General features: G+C 44.5%; 1 protein-coding gene and 2 non-coding genes across 3 annotated transcripts in view; 2 read left to right on the top strand and 1 right to left on the bottom strand.

Annotated features, from left to right (window-relative positions):
* The first annotated feature begins 1,782 nt into the window (after positions 1 to 1,782).
* Trnap-cgg (transfer RNA proline (anticodon CGG)) lies at positions 1,783 to 1,854 on the top strand. The gene has a single exon. It is a non-coding gene; the product is annotated as a tRNA-Pro (tRNA).
* A 203-nt stretch (positions 1,855 to 2,057) lies between these two features.
* Trnap-agg (transfer RNA proline (anticodon AGG)) lies at positions 2,058 to 2,129 on the top strand. Its single transcript has one exon. It is a non-coding gene; the product is annotated as a tRNA-Pro (tRNA).
* A 7,752-nt stretch (positions 2,130 to 9,881) lies between these two features.
* Ptp69d (Protein tyrosine phosphatase 69D) overlaps positions 9,882 to 20,441 on the bottom strand; it is a 240,169-nt gene continuing 229,609 nt past the window's right edge. Inside the window, exons 24-29 of the mRNA XM_077692251.1 lie at positions 19,922 to 19,998; positions 18,932 to 19,063; positions 16,804 to 16,929; positions 15,533 to 15,693; positions 13,869 to 14,004; positions 9,882 to 12,545 (exon numbers count right to left, since the gene is read on the bottom strand). Coding sequence (XP_077548377.1) covers positions 12,462 to 12,545; positions 13,869 to 14,004; positions 15,533 to 15,693; positions 16,804 to 16,929; positions 18,932 to 19,063; positions 19,922 to 19,998 — 716 coding nt within the window. The 3' untranslated portion in view covers positions 9,882 to 12,461. The remainder of the gene's footprint in view (positions 12,546 to 13,868; positions 14,005 to 15,532; positions 15,694 to 16,803; positions 16,930 to 18,931; positions 19,064 to 19,921; positions 19,999 to 20,441) is intronic.

Genomic DNA, 20,441 nt, shown 5'->3' with positions numbered 1-20,441 from the left:
GGTGATTAGGGGCCACGTTTATAGATACTATAAACGTTGATTAGGGGGGTATAACTAAGCAGGTCCCAATCCTACTTCTGACTAGCTCGCCCTATGTATACAATTTTGCACTAACTTTATCGCAATAATCATCTGGAGTGAATTAAGTTCGTTTTTTTTTCTTCGAAAAGAGAGACAAATCCCTCCCAGTCCAATCAGTGCATTTATAGATCTTGGCGATGCCCCAGGTGTCTGAATGGCAGCATTCGTCATGAACATCCGCGCCTAAATACCACGTGCGCCTAAAAAATCAACCATGCATCAAAGCAGATACCTCTTGCTTATATACATGAAAAATGTGCTGATTATGCGCATATGGGTCGTTAACAATTAGCTTTCACGCTATACCTAACCTGCAAATTGACCAAAGGGTCAAACTTTCCCACCCCACATCATCGACGACTGCAGAGCTTTATGGTATGTACAAATTCCAGTGGTATTTATCGCTGCCTCGACCTTCTCGACTAAATGGAACATCTTCACAGATTCAAAGGTGGCTCTTCAGGCCCTAAATCCTATTTGGGCATACGCTCATGACAGCCTTTCATTAAGGGGCATCTGTGATTTTATGGTGGCTGAAATAGTGACATTTCACGGATCCCCGGGAAATACGTGGAAATTCGCGAGCCGACCAACTTGCCGCAGCAGAGCTCACTCACCGTTCACGTGTAGCATCGTTCCTTTTACGAAAGGTGAAGCATTGTCTGAGACAGCTGAGGACACAAATCACTGTGAAAACTCGGCTGACAGGTAAATACCCGTACCTTGCCCAATTATGGGCGTCTCATTTTGATCGCCCAGTCGACGCACTATTACATCGCATCCGTCTTGACGACGTTTACACCAAGAAATTACTGTACCGCATTCGCTTCGCTGACCTGCTGCGCGTCCTCGAAGGCCCAGTTTATGCAACCGAGGTAAAAACTGAGTGAAATGCTGAGCCTGTTATGTGGGACACGTCCCTATCTTTGAGGATGTATTAGGGCCGTGGGACGATCTACGAGGTCAGGACAATGCATTCCGTGCCATAAGAGATTTTTTTTCAAGCAATGAAGTACATGCGCTAGGTTCTCATGAACGAGTGTACACATATGAAAGTTATGCGTTCTATAACATATAGATATCTATACATAGATCCACAGAGATTAATATGAATCTTTGTGCATACATTTAATTAATTTTGTGGATTTTGTATGTAGCTATGCATTTACTGGATGACGTTCACGTGCTTATATGTGCGTAGAAACTATGGCCCCATTGTCCTATGTGGGTGGTATATATCGTACATAGCATATTTTTCCCTCAGCGCACGTGCCATCTTTCAAGGGTTGTCGGTTCTAATGTGATTTGTGTTACATTGTGGTTTATTAAGGCGGCAGTGACTACACGTTTTGGAGTAGCCGGCTCATTCTTGATTGAAGCTAATCTCTCTCTCTCTCTCTCTCTTCAGTTCTATTGGTTGTTTGCCTCCCTCTTCCGCTCCCCCTCCCCCGGAACAATTAGCGCCCGATATTTATAACCATTTTTAGGCATTTAAGTCACGCTACCACCCACCGTCGTCTGCGTTCAACGTAGGAAGAGTTCTTCAATGCATTGAGGGACTTTGGCGTAGGGTATGCAAAACATTTATTGACATATGTGGTGTCGAAAAACTATGTTGTGTTTAGTACCACGTTGTTACGATGTTGTTAACGAAAAAAAAAAAAAAGGACACTCGCATGAGCTGAGCGCACAGTGTGTCCTGGCTCGTTGGTCTAGGGGTATGATTCTCGCTTCGGGTGCGAGAGGTCCCGGGTTCAAATCCCGGACGAGCCCATTTTTTTTTCTTTTCTTTGTTTTCAGCGAAATGAGAAATGGCGGCAACAATGCCATTGTTCCGCCCTGAATTGTTAATGTATTGACAGTCTCATTTATTGTGCCAGAGGCCTCGGCCTTGAATACCAAACAAGCCCAGGTCGTTTTTTTCTTCCCTCCTGGAAAGGAAAGAAACTGGATCAACCGCCCCGGCTCATTGTCTGGGCTCGTTGGTCTAGGGGTATGATTCTCGCTTAGGGTGCGAGAGGTCCCGGGTTCAAATCCCGGACGAGCCCGTTACTTTTTTTTTTTTTCGGGGGGGGGGAGGGGGGGGGGGAGGGGACCAAAAGTACATGAAGCGTTGCAGATATCTCCTGCCCATTTAACCTTGCACAGCGGGATTTTTTTCTACCGAGGTGTTCCAAAGAGTCAACATTTTCTGAGTGGAACGCTGTGAATAATTGCTTGCATATATTGCCCCTAACACATGGTTATAATGTTGTTTATTATTTATGTAAGCTTGTACTGACATTGCGAAGCCCACAATTCAGTATCTGTGAATAGAACATTGGTATCTAAATGTAAGATACGCGTTTTTGCAACCACGTCGAATTTGCTAATATTATAGGAATAATATAAGACGTATTGATATTATTATTATTACAGTAAAGAACTCGTTAATTCGAACTCGAAGGGGACCATAACATTGTTTGAATTAAGCGGAGTTCGAATTACCGGACTGGCACTAGAATGAATGTTATTGACAGTATTGTCAGGATTAGAAAATCTGTCTTGAGCCATCGGTGCTCGCGGAGTTTTTATTAACTTTAGTGGAAGGACGACACTCGCATGATTCGAGTGCCGCAAATACGGTAAAGAACAATCGAAAGACAGCGTTTGTGTTCGGCAGACTATAAAAAAATACGATATATATGACATACTATAGGCAATTTAGTACTGCAGTACTTTTGTTATTCTGAGACCCCTAGGCCACATGGCCTTAAGGGGTCTCCGTAGTCGTAGAATCTCCAGCACAATATCTTGCCACAGAACTCGCTGGGCACGAATGATAAGCTCCATGCTTGATGCCAAATTCAGAAGCTTTCCTAATGTCTAGTCAAAACTGCGAAGTGTCGCCTATAACTGCAAATGGGGATTGCGATAAGAAACGAACAGTAGAATCTACACCGAAAAAGTTAGGAAGACAGCATGCATGATGGCTCAACGGAAAAGCTATAAGGCTAAAAAATAATGTGCATATACAAGCGTTCCAAGAAGATAAACGCAATTTTCTCTGACCCTAATAAACAGCCCACCAGATTTGGAAACAAACAAAAATGAACAGTGCTACAAACATTCTCGTCCGAGAAAAACAATTATTTCTTTTAAGAAAACACATTACCTGTTAATAAATGAATAAAAATGTTTCAAAAACATTCTCAGCGAAAATACCGCACGCAATGCCCGAAATGAAGGCAAATTAGGCACCAATGGACAGAAAGCCGAATGGTTGCGGCTTAGCATATAGTGAGCTAGAATATTTTCTAGGTCACTGTAGCTCAGCTAACCTTGGATATGCAAAGCAAAGCTTGGCTTAGTATGGTCAGAGAAAGCATTGAAGGACTCTGGTATGGTTGAGTCTTGGTTTCGCTTGGTTAACCTTTGATGTAGCTGTATTTCCGACCACGTCTCAAAGCCGTTCGGTTCCGTGCAGCGCCCACAGAAGGAGGCTCGGCCTCGCTTTCATTTTCGGCGAGCGCGGCGCTCCTCTTTGACGCCGAGACGACCCATAACCCGAGACGACCCAGCGGCGCATCCGTTTGAGGCTGCGGGTTTGGTCGCTCACGTCGCGGCATTGTGCGCATCCGACGGCGGCCCCGGCCAATCACGCGATGCGGTTCGAGGGGTGTGTCGCCGGGGGTGTGTCTCCGCTGTAACGGTTAACTTGCGCATCCGCCGCGAAACCACTGGACGAAAGTAATAAAGCTTTGCTTTAAAAGTAAAAAGCAGACATTTGCGTAACCCAACAAGCGCTGAAAAATCATTAGCCCCCGACCAACAAGTGACCACAATCTCCTGCAGCAGCACAGGGTGTAACTTTCAAATTAGACCATAGCAGGGAAGGTGGAAATTGGAACACGGCAGCGACGAAATACTACATCGCACAACTGAAACCAAGCGAAGAGACGCTTGTAAGAGCACCGGAGGGGATATGATAGAAAGTAGGGCAGCAAGAGGCATTCGAAAAGCTTTGCAGCGCCGCCAGCGCGGCGCCGGCTACCGTGGTTACTGAACTTTAACCGTGGTTGTTACACGCGAAATTCCAAGTGTGGTGACCGCGGTCACTTGGTTGTGAGCGTAACAAAAATAAATTACCACACTTTTAACTTCCCGATAAAAAAACAAAAGAGAAGCAGTGTAGACAAAAGGAAATATCGCTAAAGCAGTCGCTTCAGACCCAAACGCAACGCACTCGCGCGCGGCGAGGAGGGGCTTCCCGGATTCGGGCAGACCCTGCAGCCCCGGTTTGCGAATCCGCATGGGCGGGGTATAAATGAACGTTGCGATAAACCCAAGCCGAACGTGTCCGTGTCTTCATTTCTCGGCATACAGGGGCACGGTAAAGTGGCGCATAATTGTGTAGCACCGTTCAGAAACACTGCAATCCTTTCATATATAGGCGTTATGGTGATGATGATGATGATGATAGTAGTTCATTTTTAAGGGGAAGGGGGAGAAGGAATTGACTGGGGATATTTTGAACTTGTCTGGGAGTTTAACCCAGTCTGGGGGTGGAAATATATTGGGGGAGAATAATTGATTGGTTGTGGGGTTTGACGAGCTGACGCTACACAGGCGATGAGGCGCGCCCTAGTGGTGGGCTCCGGATTAATTTTTTAAATCTGGAGCCCTCCGGATTAAGTGGGGGAGAGTAAGAATCTGGAGCATTGAGGGAGAATCCTGATTAAGAGGGCGAAGACAAATTAAGTGGAGGAGAATCCGGATTAAGTGTGTGAAAGGGCAGAGCAAGTAAAGAAAGGATAGAAGAGAGGGGGAGGGGGCACTGGTTAGATCACCGCACATGAAACACAACTTAGCGGCTAATTGTGATCTTAGCGGCTAATCTTAGCGACTAAGCGACTAGCGACTAGTGACTAGCGACTAGCGACTTAGCGACCTAGCTTAGCGACTAAGCTAATCTTAGCGGCTAATTGTGATACAGTTTGTTCAGGCCGTTCAGAATTCTCCAAAAAAATTATTTCCTCCTTCTCCCCATCCTCTGATTAAACAATAGTAACCTCAACTTTCAGAGTACGCAAAACGCATAAAAGAAGTCCGCGCGAGTGAATGCAACCTTGCTTTTGATAGCTTGTCACGCTCTCGCTTGCAATGCATGGCCGAACTCTGTACACTCCGGGGAACAAAGTAGGGCAGTAAGCGGGATGCGTATTGACCGTCTTGACATTGCTTTGGCATCACCCGAGAAGTGCTGTGAACATATTCTTGTGGCGTCTTTTAGCATCCATTCGGTGCCGTGAAGGTCGCTAAAAAGGTTACTGCTGATAAAACAATAGTGGCAGATGCATAATACCTTGGGTTATGCAAATACTACGACGGCATGCGATTCATCGCAGCGCGCGGTGTCTATGGAACACTGAAAGCAAACGTGTTAGTTTTACGGCCCTTCGTGTCTGCGCTGCGCATAAACAGTCATCGTACTCATAATTTTACTCCTTCCCCTGACGAAAAATGTCATGGCTTTCTTACTGCTAAAATCCATTTCTTGCGACGCTAATCCTCCCCGGCTGCCCGAGAAACCTGTACAGAACGATGGCAGGCTGCCTTTCGCGATTGTGGCAGTTCTTCACGCAGCAGTAGCGGCGTGGCCACTAATTCTTTCCTGCAGCATTTTGATCCTTTCGGACCCTGTAACTTGCATTTATAACTATGTTTCTTAAAAAACTTCCGCCACACAACGTCGAACCGCATGCAGCGCGCGTATTTTTATGTGCGCTGAACGGCCGGTCGCGACATCCACCGACCCAGAGTTGCTGAGCGGCAGCGAGAGATGGCGCTGCAGTCGTGCGCAAACTTCACTGTCCGAAACGGCGGTTAATGCAAGGTTAATGTTTCACGTGAATGTGCCACGCTGTTACTTTTGGCCGAGTTCGTAATACTGATGTTCCTCGATTATAGTGGAGAAAGTGAGGTACGTGCGTTATTCTAAAATATGGGAAGCAGTAGCGGCGTGGAAAATATTTTTATATTGAAAATATAGGCAATCTGTCGGGGATTCTTAGAATACTCGTAAAGTTGCAGAATTCGTTAATGTGGGGCTCGTAGTAATGAGATTTGACTGTACTACCACCACCGCGCTCTTCATTTCCGAATTCAATACGCTTGAAACTGTCTCAGTAAAGCTACCTGGTACTTTTGAAATAAATGTGCCTGCTTATATTCAGCGCCAGTTGTTAGCCCTTAGAGTCGTCTCTTCACTTCTCAGTGACGTAGAAGCTCAGGGCAGACCTTTGATCCTGTACTTTCTCGGTCCCTCTAGACGGGTCCTTTGTCCAACTATGGCCAGAAACCTGCACCCCAGTGCAGCTTTCCCGCCAAGACTGTTCAAGGCCGTCATTACTTTAGCTAAGGAAATTCGTGCACTGGATGCTGATCTCGATTTTGTGAATGAACAACCTGCCAGGCTGTGTGAAAAAATAGTTACTGCGAGGTCGGGCAGACGTGTGGATCCACCAGATTTCCCCTGGTTACGGCTGACTTCAGGTAGGCTACCAGAGGACGCCAAAAACATCTAGTGGCAAAAAGCGTGGCGAATTCTTCCCACAAAAGATAGATTATTTCGCTGGGGAGTAACACAGAACTCTTCCTGTCCCAACTGCGGTCAACCAGAATCCACGGCTCACACGTTCTCAAGCTGCACTGTTGCGCGTTGCTTTTGGCGCATCATACACCGTGCCGCTCCTAGTTTGGGGCTAGCACGGTATCAACTGAGAGAACAGTGCCCTGGCACTCCCCTTGGCAAACTATTCGTAGTGATTGGCGATTATATACTATGGCGTAATCGCTGCAGGGCTGTAGCACAGAATCGCAGGCTACGTATGCAGTGGCCCTTGGTTTCCTTCTTCAGGCAACACCTCGTGACCTTTTTGGAAGGCGAGTTGGCCCTTTTGGGTGAGGAAGAGTTTTTGCGACATTGGTCTACCCGGTTTATTGAGGTTTCAAACAAAAGGGTTATTATTCATGCCAGTTTTCCAGACCTGTGTCCTTAGGGATTTTCGTTGTAACAATTGATCTTGGTGTTAGAATTGAGTGTTAGTGCGCTACAGTACCCGTTGTGACATAAAACCAACCCTGTTTTGTATATTGCTGCATTCTTGAAGCGAATGTTTTTGTATCATGGTTTTCCTCGCATGTTAATCTTTTGGTTGTAAGCAACTCTAAATTGTTTGTATGTTAATCTTTTGTCTACAATCAACTTGAAACTGTTTATGTATTTCTGTAAGTGTCTGTAACTGGCAGCTTTCGCGCTCTATTAGTTTTGTAGCGACAGGCGCTGCACTTGTTTAATTGTTTCTGGTTGTTACGTTGTATCATTGATACCAGGATTTTTTGATAATAAATTTATCCTTTCAATTCAGCACCGCTTATAAGGTGCACGTGGGCTGGGCCACGCACATGGGGGCACCAACTACAGTAAAATTCAGAGCAGGCAGAATAATTTATTCAAGGCACACACTACTCCATAGCATAGAACTGTTTTTGAGCCTTTGTGCACGCCACCTTGTTTCGATCCTCTTTACAGAGACTTCAGAAAAAACTGGAGACTGAGCTGCTTTGTCTACTTCAAAAAAAGTTTTTTTTTATTACATTCAGATCTGATCTAACTATGAAGAGAGTTACTCAATTTAGGAAGAAAAAAAAATGCTTTGTTCTTGGTGGTAATGAAAGTGTAGGTAATGTGTTTTGGGACAAAATAAGTGAGGTGGTTGACAACAACGTGTACAAAAGGTGAAAAAAAAAGAAACTGCCTGTTAATCCCAGGTCATTTCAAAGGTTGCTTGAGACGAAAGAAATCAGCTGACGATAGAACAGTAATAGAACGTAACAGTATCGGGAAGGCTTGCATTATTTGCTTCTTGTGCCATCCTTCTGAAAGCCCGTCTTTCTTGTTCTCTTCCTAGCGAGGTGTCTGCCCCCCAAAAAAAGTGTTCTAATAGATGTGACAAAAAATGGAAGTTTTACAGAATTGACTGAAGGTTCGAAAATCTTTACGTTGTTCACACCAATGTGGGGAACGAGTCTGAAAACCAAAAGCCATATTTCTCTCGGAAATCGCGTTATTTCCAGCAGTTCTTGCCGGCATTGTCAACGAGCCAATCCCGTAACTAATTAGCAGCTTTTTCACTTGCCATTTCTGCAATACCTGCCTTAGAACCCTTCCTGATTCATGACACGAAAAACTTGCCATTGAGAGATCTTCAACGAAATCCATTTAACTACCATTATTTCTTTCTATCATTTGTAATGATAATGGAAATTTTAAACTCCCAATAATAAAGGCTACCAACAGTGTTTGCTTTTGAGTTTCGTTACGCCCGCACCATTCCTATCTGAAAAGTGCCTGCATCCTTCTGTGTTCAATGATGTTGGCGACACATGTAAAAAAACTCCGAATTACCATCCTGTTCTTGAAATCAGAACCAACTAAGGATATAGTGACAGATGCAGAAATTTAAAGGGGCCATGCTGACAAAACGCAAGTTTGGTTCGTTCGAAAGATTGCCTCATTAAGAGTCATACTGACACTATTCTTAACGTAAACTTTACTCAAATAATCTATATAATTAGGAAAAGAGGGAATGGCCATGCGACCCACCAGCTCATTTCCCGCAACACATCCTATGATGTCATACACGCCAGTTCTGCGATTGGCTGAAGCCGGCAAAAACAAACACAAATTAGGCAGAGCTTATAAGTTTGCCAAACGAGCTATTTGCGCTTAAATTTAGGGCACATTCTTTTTATAGCAGTAAGAATGGTGATATAAACAGTGGAAGTTAGGAAAGCACACGTAAACTAATAAGTACCCATGCATACTGCTGTTGGTACTGCATGCACTATGCTTGTTTTAGCAGCACAGCACTGCGGCTCTTTGGGGTTGTCTGTGACGACACTGGCCGATTGGTGTAAGCGACGGCGTCTTACGGGACCATATTTGTCGAGCAAGCACCATGTTTCACGAACCGAATACAGTCAAAAACAAAGCAAAGGCAGAAAACGGTCCACTGCGGCATGGTGCGGCCATCTAGGTTGACTAACGGTAAACAAGTCTCCGCTTCACACCAAGTTTATCTTGAAGACCTGTTCTTACGATGTCATTGCATACATAGCTAAAACACATAATTTGGCAGGAGAATCGAAATTTTAACCTAAATTGATTATTTACGCAGTGAATAAAGCATCTTTGGCTTCCGGACAAGTGCTGGGGGCGCTATAGAACACGAATTCTATCGAATAAAACAATCTTGTATTTTGTCTGCAGGGCCTCTTTAAGGCACGCCGATGGCAACAATATAAGGAAGAATGCCTAGATACAAGCACATGTGGAGGCAGCGACCTGAACTGCTCTGTCTTGACATGCTGGAAGAATATCTAAGTGGCTTCTTTCCGTGATCTTTGTAAAAAATTTCGTGCCATCACGCTGTCATACAAAATGATTGTTGTGTTGATGTCGTGTAGCGCGCAATTCACAAAGGAGCTGGTTTCAGGCTCAGCCTGGTAGCACGTGTAATAAGTGCTCAAATAATTGGTTAATATCTCAAATTCATAAGTATTGCAAATAATTGATAGTTTAAGCAATGGCAAAGGCAAGAAAACATCCAAGTATAATTTCTACCTGGAAAGAAACAAAACCAACACTGACAGAAGGTCAAAACTGTCACTTTTGTTTGTTTTTCTGTGTGACCTGGCTGAGAATGAACAGCCAGGATGGACTGCATCCCAGGCCGGTAGGCAATAAAAGTCCAGGCTGTTGATTGACGCCGATCATGTTCAGAAATCCAGCAAGAGAGATGTTGAACAAGTGTATGGCATCGCCTTTTCCCTCAGCAAACATACAAAACCGTGAACTCCGGTAACAATTGGTGAGCAAGGCTGGCACAACCTCGTTGACAAGAGCCAAGGCGCGGCAGTTTGATCTTGAGACGGCGTGTGACTAGTGCACCTTTGCCCAGCGTGTTGTTGGAGGAGAGGGTTAAGTGGCTCCGCTAATCGTGAGGCGAGGAAAAAAATTTGATCGTTATTTCCGGAAAGAAAGCGCGACAATTTGTTTTAAAAACAAGCGCACACAGCATTGATCAGTTGGACAAAATACCCTCCGCGGTTAAACCTCCAGATGGGAGTTCTGCCACACACACGAAGGTTCGGCGCAAAAGATCCACCAGATTTTTCTCGGCTTTTTTTTTACTAGGTTTTGTGGATGTAACGTATAAAATAAAAAAATGCAATCAAACACTGATATTAGGGAGAAAAACTTGGCAATGCTGTATCTGATACGAAACCAAGAGACTCAAATGCCGGCAGAACTTTGTGCCTCGTGTCAAACAAGGTGATTATTTTTTGATAGGCCTCCCATGTGGCAAGATTTCTTTCTGAAAACTGTACTAAACAATTCCTCACCTTTTTTTCTATACACCTTAATAATGCAATGTTTTGTTTAGATCCTAGAAGGTTTCGTACCGTGAGAGTAAGCTTCTGAAACCACAGCACAATCGATGCCAAACTGAAATGAACAGTAATAACTGCATGAAAGCACCCTAGTTATTGTTCTTAAAGGTGACCATTCTTCTCCAGTTTAAAAGCAATGCAAAAGATAATTCCTGGCAGGTTAAAAATGATTCAACAACACATCAATTCTCGTCGAGATAACAAACACACAAACGGAATAAGTGCACTGCCAAAAGTGGGACACTGAACGGAGCAAGAGAAGTTATGGCCAAATGCAACTGCTCGGTTGCGATATTTCTCCACACTAAAGCATGCTCACAAGTCCTGTCTTCATTTTTTTTTTATAAAACACATTCACACAGGTTCTTGATTAGACAAAAAGAAAAAGAAAACCAAGATGGGAGTAACAAAATTGTTGTAGCAAAAAACAGTTCGTCGTAGTGCCTGCCTCTTAATTGTCCAATACGATGTTACTCGTGAGAGTCTACAAAAAACACGCAAAACAAACGAGGTTCACAGCCACTTCACATAAGGCTTGACTCTAGGCCGAGCTCCTCTTACACAACCCGAAACTCGGTCACCTAGTTAGCTACACAGCCCAGGATCCAAGAGGCGAAGGCCTGTAACCTAGACTAGGGTTATAACCTAGACTGCACAAAAGACTTGTGTAGCGAGTCCGCAGGCGAAACAGTTCCGAGGCACTCGCGGCTCGAGCGGTCGGCGACCGTGCACAGATTGCAGTTGTCACTTTGCTCAAAACATTCTGGATGGAAGATGGGCACATCACGTTCCCGTCACTCGGGCGTGGCTGCAACACCGTGGAAACAAAACAACACTGACAGCGCACACCATCTGATCAGTGCGTGTTCGTCAGCGCACGGGTCCGTGGTTGTCGGAGTTGGACGTCTGTGGCTTCTTCTCCGCTGCACTTGGCGCGAGCGCTTTCTTCCCGAGCTTTTGAAGTTCCACAATTACGATCTCAAAACAGTCGAGGGACTTGCCGTGAATGCTGCATGGGTTTGCTGTCCCATCTTGATGTCTACTCATCTGTGACTTAAAAAAAAACAGCTCTGGTTCAGGCAGGCTAGCCTATTAATCATCTCATTGTCCAATCCTTCTAAATGAAAGGGGCCTCTTTCTGCTTGAAACAGATTTTTGAATTCCATTTTTTCCCCTGAAACGGCAGGAGGATGGAGAAAGCTGCTGCTTTCTATTTGCAAACGTGCAGCTGTTAATTCATTTAGCTCATCCCCCTTTCCTTCCACTTTCTCTTCATCTTCGAGGAAGAAACCTACAATTTCTTCTTGTGAAAAACGGCCTTGATTTTCTTCACACACCACAGCGTCTCCAGTGTTCTTCTCCAACTTATCACGACAGAAGAAAAAAGAAACTCGCGTCTTCAGAGTCGCACTCAAAGACTCTCTAACTGGGCGCCCCTCCAATTTCTTCTTTGCTTCCTAGTAGTAGTAGTAGTACAAAAATGACACATCATCTGGCATGAGCACGTTTCGGATTTTTCTCCCGCCAAATATGGAGCAGCACGCCTCGCATGGTCCTTCTTCGCCTTGCTGGCGGTACGGAGTAAGAAAGAAGAAACCAGAAAAACACCAGCACACCAGCACACCACCACTTCTCCTTGCTTCCCACCAGGCCTGCTGGCAGGGGGGGAGGAGAGAGTTAGGCCTAGCGCAGTGGCCATGTTAGGCCTAGCATGGTGCCAGGTTGGGCCTAGCGTCACAGGGGCCACGTTAGGCCTAGCGCCGCAGAGGCAGGGGCATGCCCTTGGGCCGCGGCGCGTGCACGTGCGGCTCGCAGTCATGGCAGCTGCTCGGGCGTGCCTCGTGGTGGAGGTGGACCTTGGAACATCCTAGCATATGCAGCCCTCATAGCTGGGTGTCGCCCATGTTGCACAGGTTGTGCGACTCTATGTAGGTCAGCAGGCCGCGGTACAGAAACTCGTACTGGTTCTGCGGCGTGAGGGGAGAGAGGTGGGGAAGAGAGCAGCAATATCAGCACTCAATACGAAGTGTTCGATGTAAAATGTGATTTCAGAAGGCCTCACTACAATAAAAAATTCCCCGCATTTCCCAGAGGGGAAGAATGTGAAAGTGTGAATGCACGAGTTGAATTTGCGCGGTTCGGTAATGTTCGCGAAAGAGAGATCACACACACACACACAACTACAAAGAAAGAAAGATGCATTTATTCACAGACACCTATTTGTGTTGTCGTTGTACTTGCTTGCTAGAGCGGATCTCAGCTTTGAAATTTCGTGTCAGTACTCCTTTAAGCAGGTGCATTAGCCCTTCTCACGCCTGATTCTTGGCCAATCCCCCACGTGGGTATGTGCCATGTCAGCGGCCAGGCAGCGCGCGCCCATCTCCCCCCGTTGCCAAGGAAGACGAGGAGATTCCTGGCCAATCCCCCACGTGGGTATGTGCCATGTCAGCGGCCAGGCTGCGCGCGCCCATCTTCACGTGCGCGGACATCGCCGGTGGACGCAGGTTCAGGGTCACTTAAGAAGTGCATTCGCACTTAAAAGTGTGCGCCGCACCAGTCTGAAGGGAAGATTCACTGATAACTGATTTTGGGCCATGCATTGTAAAGAAGGGGATGCATGCAATGTTGGAAGTATCCGGGAGAGGGACAAAAGGAAGAATGAAGTAGGGCCCGATGGGGGCCAGGCAAACGAAAATTTTAACGTACTCCCAAGTGGGGAATTATCAGATGATGTGTGTGCATTCACCGCTCTGCTACACACCAAGCAATTTTCCAGTTGGCTTTACTGCTATGCGCGAATGTGTTGCTGGGAAGAATGTGTTCGTTAAGGGCGATATAAGCCGTCTGATATTAATAGTACCTCTCTAACACCCTATGTATCCCCATTGAGCATTGTAACCCGCTTTACTAAAGCCCACTTTAAAAGGGCACTGAGCCCATTTTAAATTAAGTGGCTTCATTACTATGCCCACATGCATTACCAAAAAGACGTCATTTCAGGGGCAGTGTAAGCAGTGTTGTATGAAAATGTGAAGCCCCTAAGGCCTTTTCTTCCTTATTGGCATTTGAAGCATTGCTGACAGACAGATTGGTAAAGAAACGACACTAAATTTTAAAAAATACATAAATTTCAAGGAGTTCTGTCATTTCTTTCCACTCAGAGTGCACTTGTTTGTCCCGTTTTTTTTTTTTTTGTCCTTTGCTTGGTTAAGCCATCATTGAAAAACATCTGAGAGGAGGTGCTTGAAACCACACGGAGTTGTTACAAGCGCAACGAAAAGGAAACTCACGGGTGTCTGCAGCATGCAGTGCCTCTGGGAACGAGTGTAGCGTGCGGCCTGAAAGACGTCCACCCTCTCTTCAGCCTTCAGCTGCTGAATGAGCACACTCAGCGTCACAAACACGCTGCTCCGATCACCACCACCGCTGCGAGAGAGGAAGCCAGAAACGAGTCACAATAATTTATAAAACCGCCACAATGCAAGCACAATATTACAGGGACAGCTGTTATTACATGCTCGCTAGTACACCTCTTGACACTCGTACACTGGTATTAAACAATTAATTAATTAAATAACTGATTAACAAAAGGCAGATCAATAGATCGATTGATCAATCAATCAATCAATCAATCAATCAATCAATCAAATCAGTCTAATGGCACGTGTTGCTTCATAATGTTCTTCAGAAGATGGATATATAAAAGGGGGCAGGACAAACGCTTCTAGATAACAACAGATCAATCAATGAATGAATGAATCAATCAATCAATGTCACGTGTTGCTTCATAATGTTCTTAAAGGGGCCATGAAGACAAAATGCAAGTTTGGTTCTTTCAAAAGATTGCCTCGTTAGAATAATGCTGATGCTACTTTTAACGTAGACTTCGCTCGAATAAGCTATGTAATTAGGAAAAAAGGAATGGCCATGCGACCCACTAGCTCATTTTCCGCAACAGAACCTATGATGCCATACCAGCCAGCTCTGCTATTGGCGGAGGCCTACAAAAGCAAATGGAAATTAGGCAAAGCTTATAAGCTTTCCGAACGAGCTATTTGCGCTTAAATTTAGGGCACATTCTTTTTATGTCAGTAAGAATGGTGGGAGAAACAGTGGAAGTTACGAAAGCACACGTACACATAGAAGTGCCGATGCGTACTGCTGTTGGTACTGCGCGCACTATGCTTGGTTTAGCTGCACAGCACTGCGGGGCTTTGGGGTTGTCACAGATGACACTGGCCGATTGATGCAAGCGACGGTGTCTTACGTGACCATATTTGCCAAGCGAGCACTATGTTTCAGGAAACGATTATTTTCTCCGTCAACAAAAACAAGCCAGGTTTAAATACGGTCACAAACAAACCAAAGGCAGAAAACGGCTTGCCGCGGTGCGGTGGCGCCATCTAGGTTGACTAACAGTAAACAAGTCTCCGCTCCACACCAAATTTAGCTGAAAGACCTGTTCTTATGATGTCATTGCAAACGTCGTTCAGACACAAGTTTTGGCACGAGAATAAAATATTTAGCTTAAATTGATTAATTTCACAGTGAATAAATCATCGTTTGCTTCCGGACAAGTACTGGGGGCACTGTAGAACACGAAATCTTTCGAATAAAGGAAACATATTTTGTCTTCAAGGCCCCTTTAAGAAGATGGTACATGAAAAGGGAAGGGACAAATGCTGCTAGCTAACAACAGATTAATTTCTATACACATGTCATTGCATCGCAATGCAATGACACTGACCAGCAGTTAGTATTGCTCATCCTGTCACCTTCCATGCGTCCTTCTTTTCTACTGCTTGAATAATGTCTTCAAGCAAAGTTTGCAATCTGCATGGGTAATTGGAATGAAAACTTACAGTAATGACGTAAACGGCACGATTACAAGTGTCCATACCTCGGAATAAGTGGAACCAATTAAATAAATGTTTCATATGGTATGGCAACCCACCTGCAGTGTACGGTGACGGGCCCGCTGTGAGGATGCATGGCCTGGCACTGCTGGGCGCACTCGATGAGCGAGATGATGCTGGCCGTGCTGTCGGCGTCCATCACGGGCTGTCCAACCCAGCCCAGGTACTGCAACTGCGTTGTCCGGTGGCTGTCCCCGGACTGCAAGGAGAAGAGGAAGTTGTGGTGGCACCAGTGGCAAGGAACCATTTTGAGTGAGTGCCCATTTCAAACACCGAAGTTTAATGAGCTGTGAACTTAGTTCCAAATGATGCATCAGAAAACTGCTTTGATTACTGCTTTCATCAGGGTTCACAATATTGGAAAATATAAAGGTTACAGTTTTACGACCAACACTGTTTTGCCTATATTGTTTGACCAAAAATGGCTAATTATCTCTATTTATCTTGGGAACTAATTGCACAACTGAAACAATAGTGGTATATTTGAAATCAGTGGGAAAAAAGTAGCAAGACTAACAAGTTTGACAACGTTTACTTGAAAATGAAAAGAAGTTGTTTTAAGACCAGTGTCCCGCGTTAAAAATAAAAAGGAAAGCTGTCTATTTGCTGTAAAACTGTGTATGCTTGCTGGTTTATCTATTTATTTGTTCATTTGTTTCTTATCTTGCTACGAAAAAAAAAATACAGAAACATGAGGGAACTCGCAATAAAAATTCCTGCCGTAAACGATCAGATTATGACCAGAAATCGTAAACGACAGGACTGCCTTAAATGACGTGAATTTGTAAAAACTTGTCCCCTAACTAAACACTCGGTAACATAAATAATTTACCCATCTATTTATTTGTTTGTTTCTTCCATATCGCGATAGGAAAAAAAAAAACAGAAACTTGACGGAGCTCACGCTGAAAATTCTTGCCGTAAATTATTGGATTACGACAAGAAACCATAAATGACAGGATTGCCATAAACGATGTGCTTCTTGTCACGAATTTGCAGAAACTTGGTTCTTAACTAAGCATTCGGAAACATAAATTAGGTCAGCTCAATGAGCCACAAAATGAAAAATGAGAGCCGTAGTGCTCAGGGTCAGGAAACGAGCAGCTTGGATCCTGAAACAAACTCGAGTGGAAGACATCATAAATTAAATGATGAAAAAGAAATCGGCATAAATCAAATGATGAAAAAGAAATTGGCTTTTCTGGAGTCAATTTAAACGTTTAACGTATCTCCAGCCCAAATCCTTTTTTATGCATCTCGTAATAGTACTCTGAGGGCATGGTGAGTGGAGATCGGAGGAGCAACCCACCTTTACATTGGTGACGTCAAACTCCCGTTTGATGAAGTGATTGCAATTGTCCTGTGACACAAACTTCACCTTGGCGTAGTCACACATCAGTTCTCCGTCAGACGGCCAGTACTGTTGACACTTGGTCTGTTTTTCAGAGAGGGGAAAGCTGGAATTGTAGCTTCAAACACTCGCATATATACAGTCTACGCTCGTTACAGTAGATCCGGCAACAACGAACTTCTGGTTACAACAGAGAATTTCTCTTGGTTTGTTTGGTCCCCATGCATTTTTAAGTTTAATCCATTCCACTCATAACGGTCCGGGCTGTGACAGACTATTGGCTACAACAGAAACTAAATTTCGGGTGAAAATTGTTTTGACTGAATTGTTTTGAAAGCAGACTTTCGTGGCACTGGCACTCGATATGCTTTTCCCTTGTTTATTTTGGTGAGGAAACTACCATGTCTGGCAACAATGTCGGCGTACAATGGGTCGTTGGTGCAGCCAAGCCCAGCCAGTGCCAGGAGCCATTTCTTTTTTGTGCGACCAGTAGCGGGTAGCTAATCTCGCTGACGGATAAACTAAGCATAACGCTGTTGAACATGGCAAAAAACAGGCCAAAGTTACCAGAAATGCGGGTCTGCCTAAGCAGACGGTCCGCTCGACTGTGAAGAACAAGGACATTGCCGCAAAACGCAGCTCTGATGAGATTGAAGAACAGCGCGCTCAAATATGCTAAGTGGTGCATCCGGAGGTCGAGTCTGCCCTTGTCACAGTTTTTTATGCAATAAAAAACTCAGGTTGAGTGATTTGATTGTTTGATTATGGAGTTTAATGCGCCGAAACTCCACAAGGTGCACCTTAGTGGAGGGCTCCGGATCAATTTTGAACACCCGGGGATCTTTAACGTGGGCCGAAATCTCGAACACACAGGCGCTTTTGCTTTTCACCTCCATCAGAAAAGCGGCTGCCGCGGCCGTGAATCGAACCCGTGTCCTTCGGCTCAGCAGCACAACGCCTTAGCCACTGAGCCACGACGGCGGGTTAGGTTCAGTGAAGATCGGCATTTATTATTCCAACACATGCATCGCTCCAGTTCAGTTCGATGAAATAGGCGAGAAATGCCTCAAACAGAGCGGTGGTTCCCACCCACTGTGTGCAATCTGCTACAGGCCGTGCGGAGCCCAACTGGTCTGACTTTCTGTTTCACAGCTGCCCTCCTGTCTGCGCCCGTCCTGTCCTTTTTATACGACTCTTGTCCTTGATGCACAGTTTGTTCTACTCTTGAAAGGCCCTGGGGAAATGTTAGGCAGCGATCTGAAGTCTTTTGCTGACGGTTTCAGGCAAACGTGCCTTGACCTGAAGGGTTTGAAACGAGCCTGGCTAATTCTGCTGGCCATGACTGATGTTTATAGCTGATTAGTGATTGCTCCTATTTACATTGTTGCTTTATTTACTCAGCTTAGCGTGCGGCTCTACGCACTCGACTGCATGTGCCGCAGGACTTCTACAAGTTGCTAAGCTTCGAAAACTGCGTTTGGCAATTCTTTTCTTCTGTGTGAACGCTTTGCAGAGATGCTGCAGGTGTCCCACTTTACGCTCATATAGCCCTCGTTAACATATAGCCGTTAACGTCATGTAGCCCCCCCGTTCGGTTAGTGCATACTTGGGATGCAGCAGGCATTTTTTTCGGGATTAAGAGGGTCTGTTGTAACAGGCGTAGACTGTATAAACATGTGCATGAACGATGCAACTGATTAGGCAAGTTACTCCAAACAGAGGAATTTATGTGCGAAAAGGAAACAATGAACAAAGGTGAGGAACAAAAAGTGGAGGCAAAGAATATGGCAACGATAAAAACAAAGAAAGGACATACTTCTCCTCTCATTGCTTATAACTTTGCAGCAAACGAATAACAGGAATAGCTCCATTTTGCTTCAGCTATACCTTTTAGCAGTCACAAAATAAGGAAGCCAAGGCAGTAAATGTACCGAGAAAATGTTCAGGCAAGAGCATCTAAAAAGAACTACTTTGACACCTGTTTGCAGCCATGCAAGAAGTGATAAATTGCACAAAGAACTGAACAAATGAGCAGACAGTGACAGGTGAAGAAATGAATCGTCTGAGAGGCAAGGACACAACGCACCTGCCCCTCCCCGAGTTCCGAGAGCATGACGACAGTGGAGATGCACTGCTCCTTGATCATGCGCCAAAACTCCACAACGGAGCAGTCCAGGGGGTCTTGGGTGATGATGAAAGACAGCGACCGGTCGTAACCCTGCAAGATTTAAGTCACTCAATCACTGTCGAATCACTGTAGTGCTGCTTTGAACGAAATACAGGAATTAAAATTTATACCACTGCAAAGATCGGTACTTTGATTTTATTTACCCCTGTCTTCACTACTTGGGGCGAGAGCCCTGGATCATGACAGCAAGATGAGTTTGAGAATTTGAGTTGCAAACTTAGGTCACAAGAAAAACAAAGCATGCAAAGCAAAAATGAACAACTGTGATGACCTTCTACTATTTGGGGGCAGCTATGTTTGTCAAAGAAACAGCATGGAAAAAGGAAGCGTATGTGTACAAGAGTTGAGGAATGAACCCAACATTGTTTCTTCTTGACTGTCATACTTTCTTTTTGCACTGTTCCCTTACCCGTCATAAAAGAAACAGCTTGTTCTTTTTGAGGTCATTATAATAAGATTTTTATTCTGATGACAAAGCAACCACGATGGTCTTTCCGACAATCGAATGACATGCTAGTACATGTCAGCAACCCCTAAAAAAATACCAGGGCACAGGTAGACAAAAGGCAACTAACCTTGCCCACTGCAATTTTCATAGCATCTTATACAAGCCTGTTTTCAAAGGTGCTACACTATTCAATATGATGGAGTCTCGGTAGATCGTTTGTGAAGGAAACGGCAAAACCTGTCCCCTTATCAAACAGTTTTATTTTCCAAAAAATACCCTTTTTACAAATTATACCTTTGTTTTTATAATGGCCAGAATCTGGTCGAAACATGAACATTTTATGCTTTGCAAAGCAGATGCTGTACTCTTGGAAAGACCGCAAATTGTAAAAATATTGCTGCACAAGCTAAGCGAGAAGAAAATAAAGAATTTCAGCCAACCTGAACAAATGAAGCATTGATGTAAGAAGAGTGATCTCGGGACGGCGACACGGGCAAAATAACTCTGTTGCAGTCATCTGGAAAGCGAAAATACAATGGAAGAAAAAAGAAAACACTCATTACAGCCCAAAGGTGAAAGGCTGATCAAAGACATTGCAGTAAAATAAATAAAGCTGCCGACTGGTATCTAATATATTTGTGCACAGAAAGTGGCGTAAAGTGCAAATTACTCGTAGCAATTGACCCGTCGGCTTAGGCCAGGAAGAAGCAGCAATACAGAGTGCGGCTGTCACCAATTTAAAGTATACCATTAATTTATATTTACATCATATAGGTCCACCATCTATAGGCTTTTGTTGATAAAAGCCTTAGGAACATTAAAACAAGTAGACACTCTGCAGCAGAATTTTATTTCTTGCCTCCATTTAAACTTTGAATTTCTGCATAAAACAAATAAGCGTGCTAAATAACTGATGTTGGAAAAATCCTCGAGAATCGTAGCCAACTCTGACTGACTCTT

Source organism: Haemaphysalis longicornis, unplaced genomic scaffold (genome assembly GCF_048455015.1).
Source record: "Haemaphysalis longicornis isolate Haplotype H1 unplaced genomic scaffold, Haemaphysalis longicornis Haplotype H1 scaffold_12, whole genome shotgun sequence".
NCBI lineage: Eukaryota > Metazoa > Arthropoda > Arachnida > Ixodida > Ixodidae > Haemaphysalis > Haemaphysalis longicornis.
This window is presented reverse-complemented; position numbering and strand designations above follow the sequence as displayed.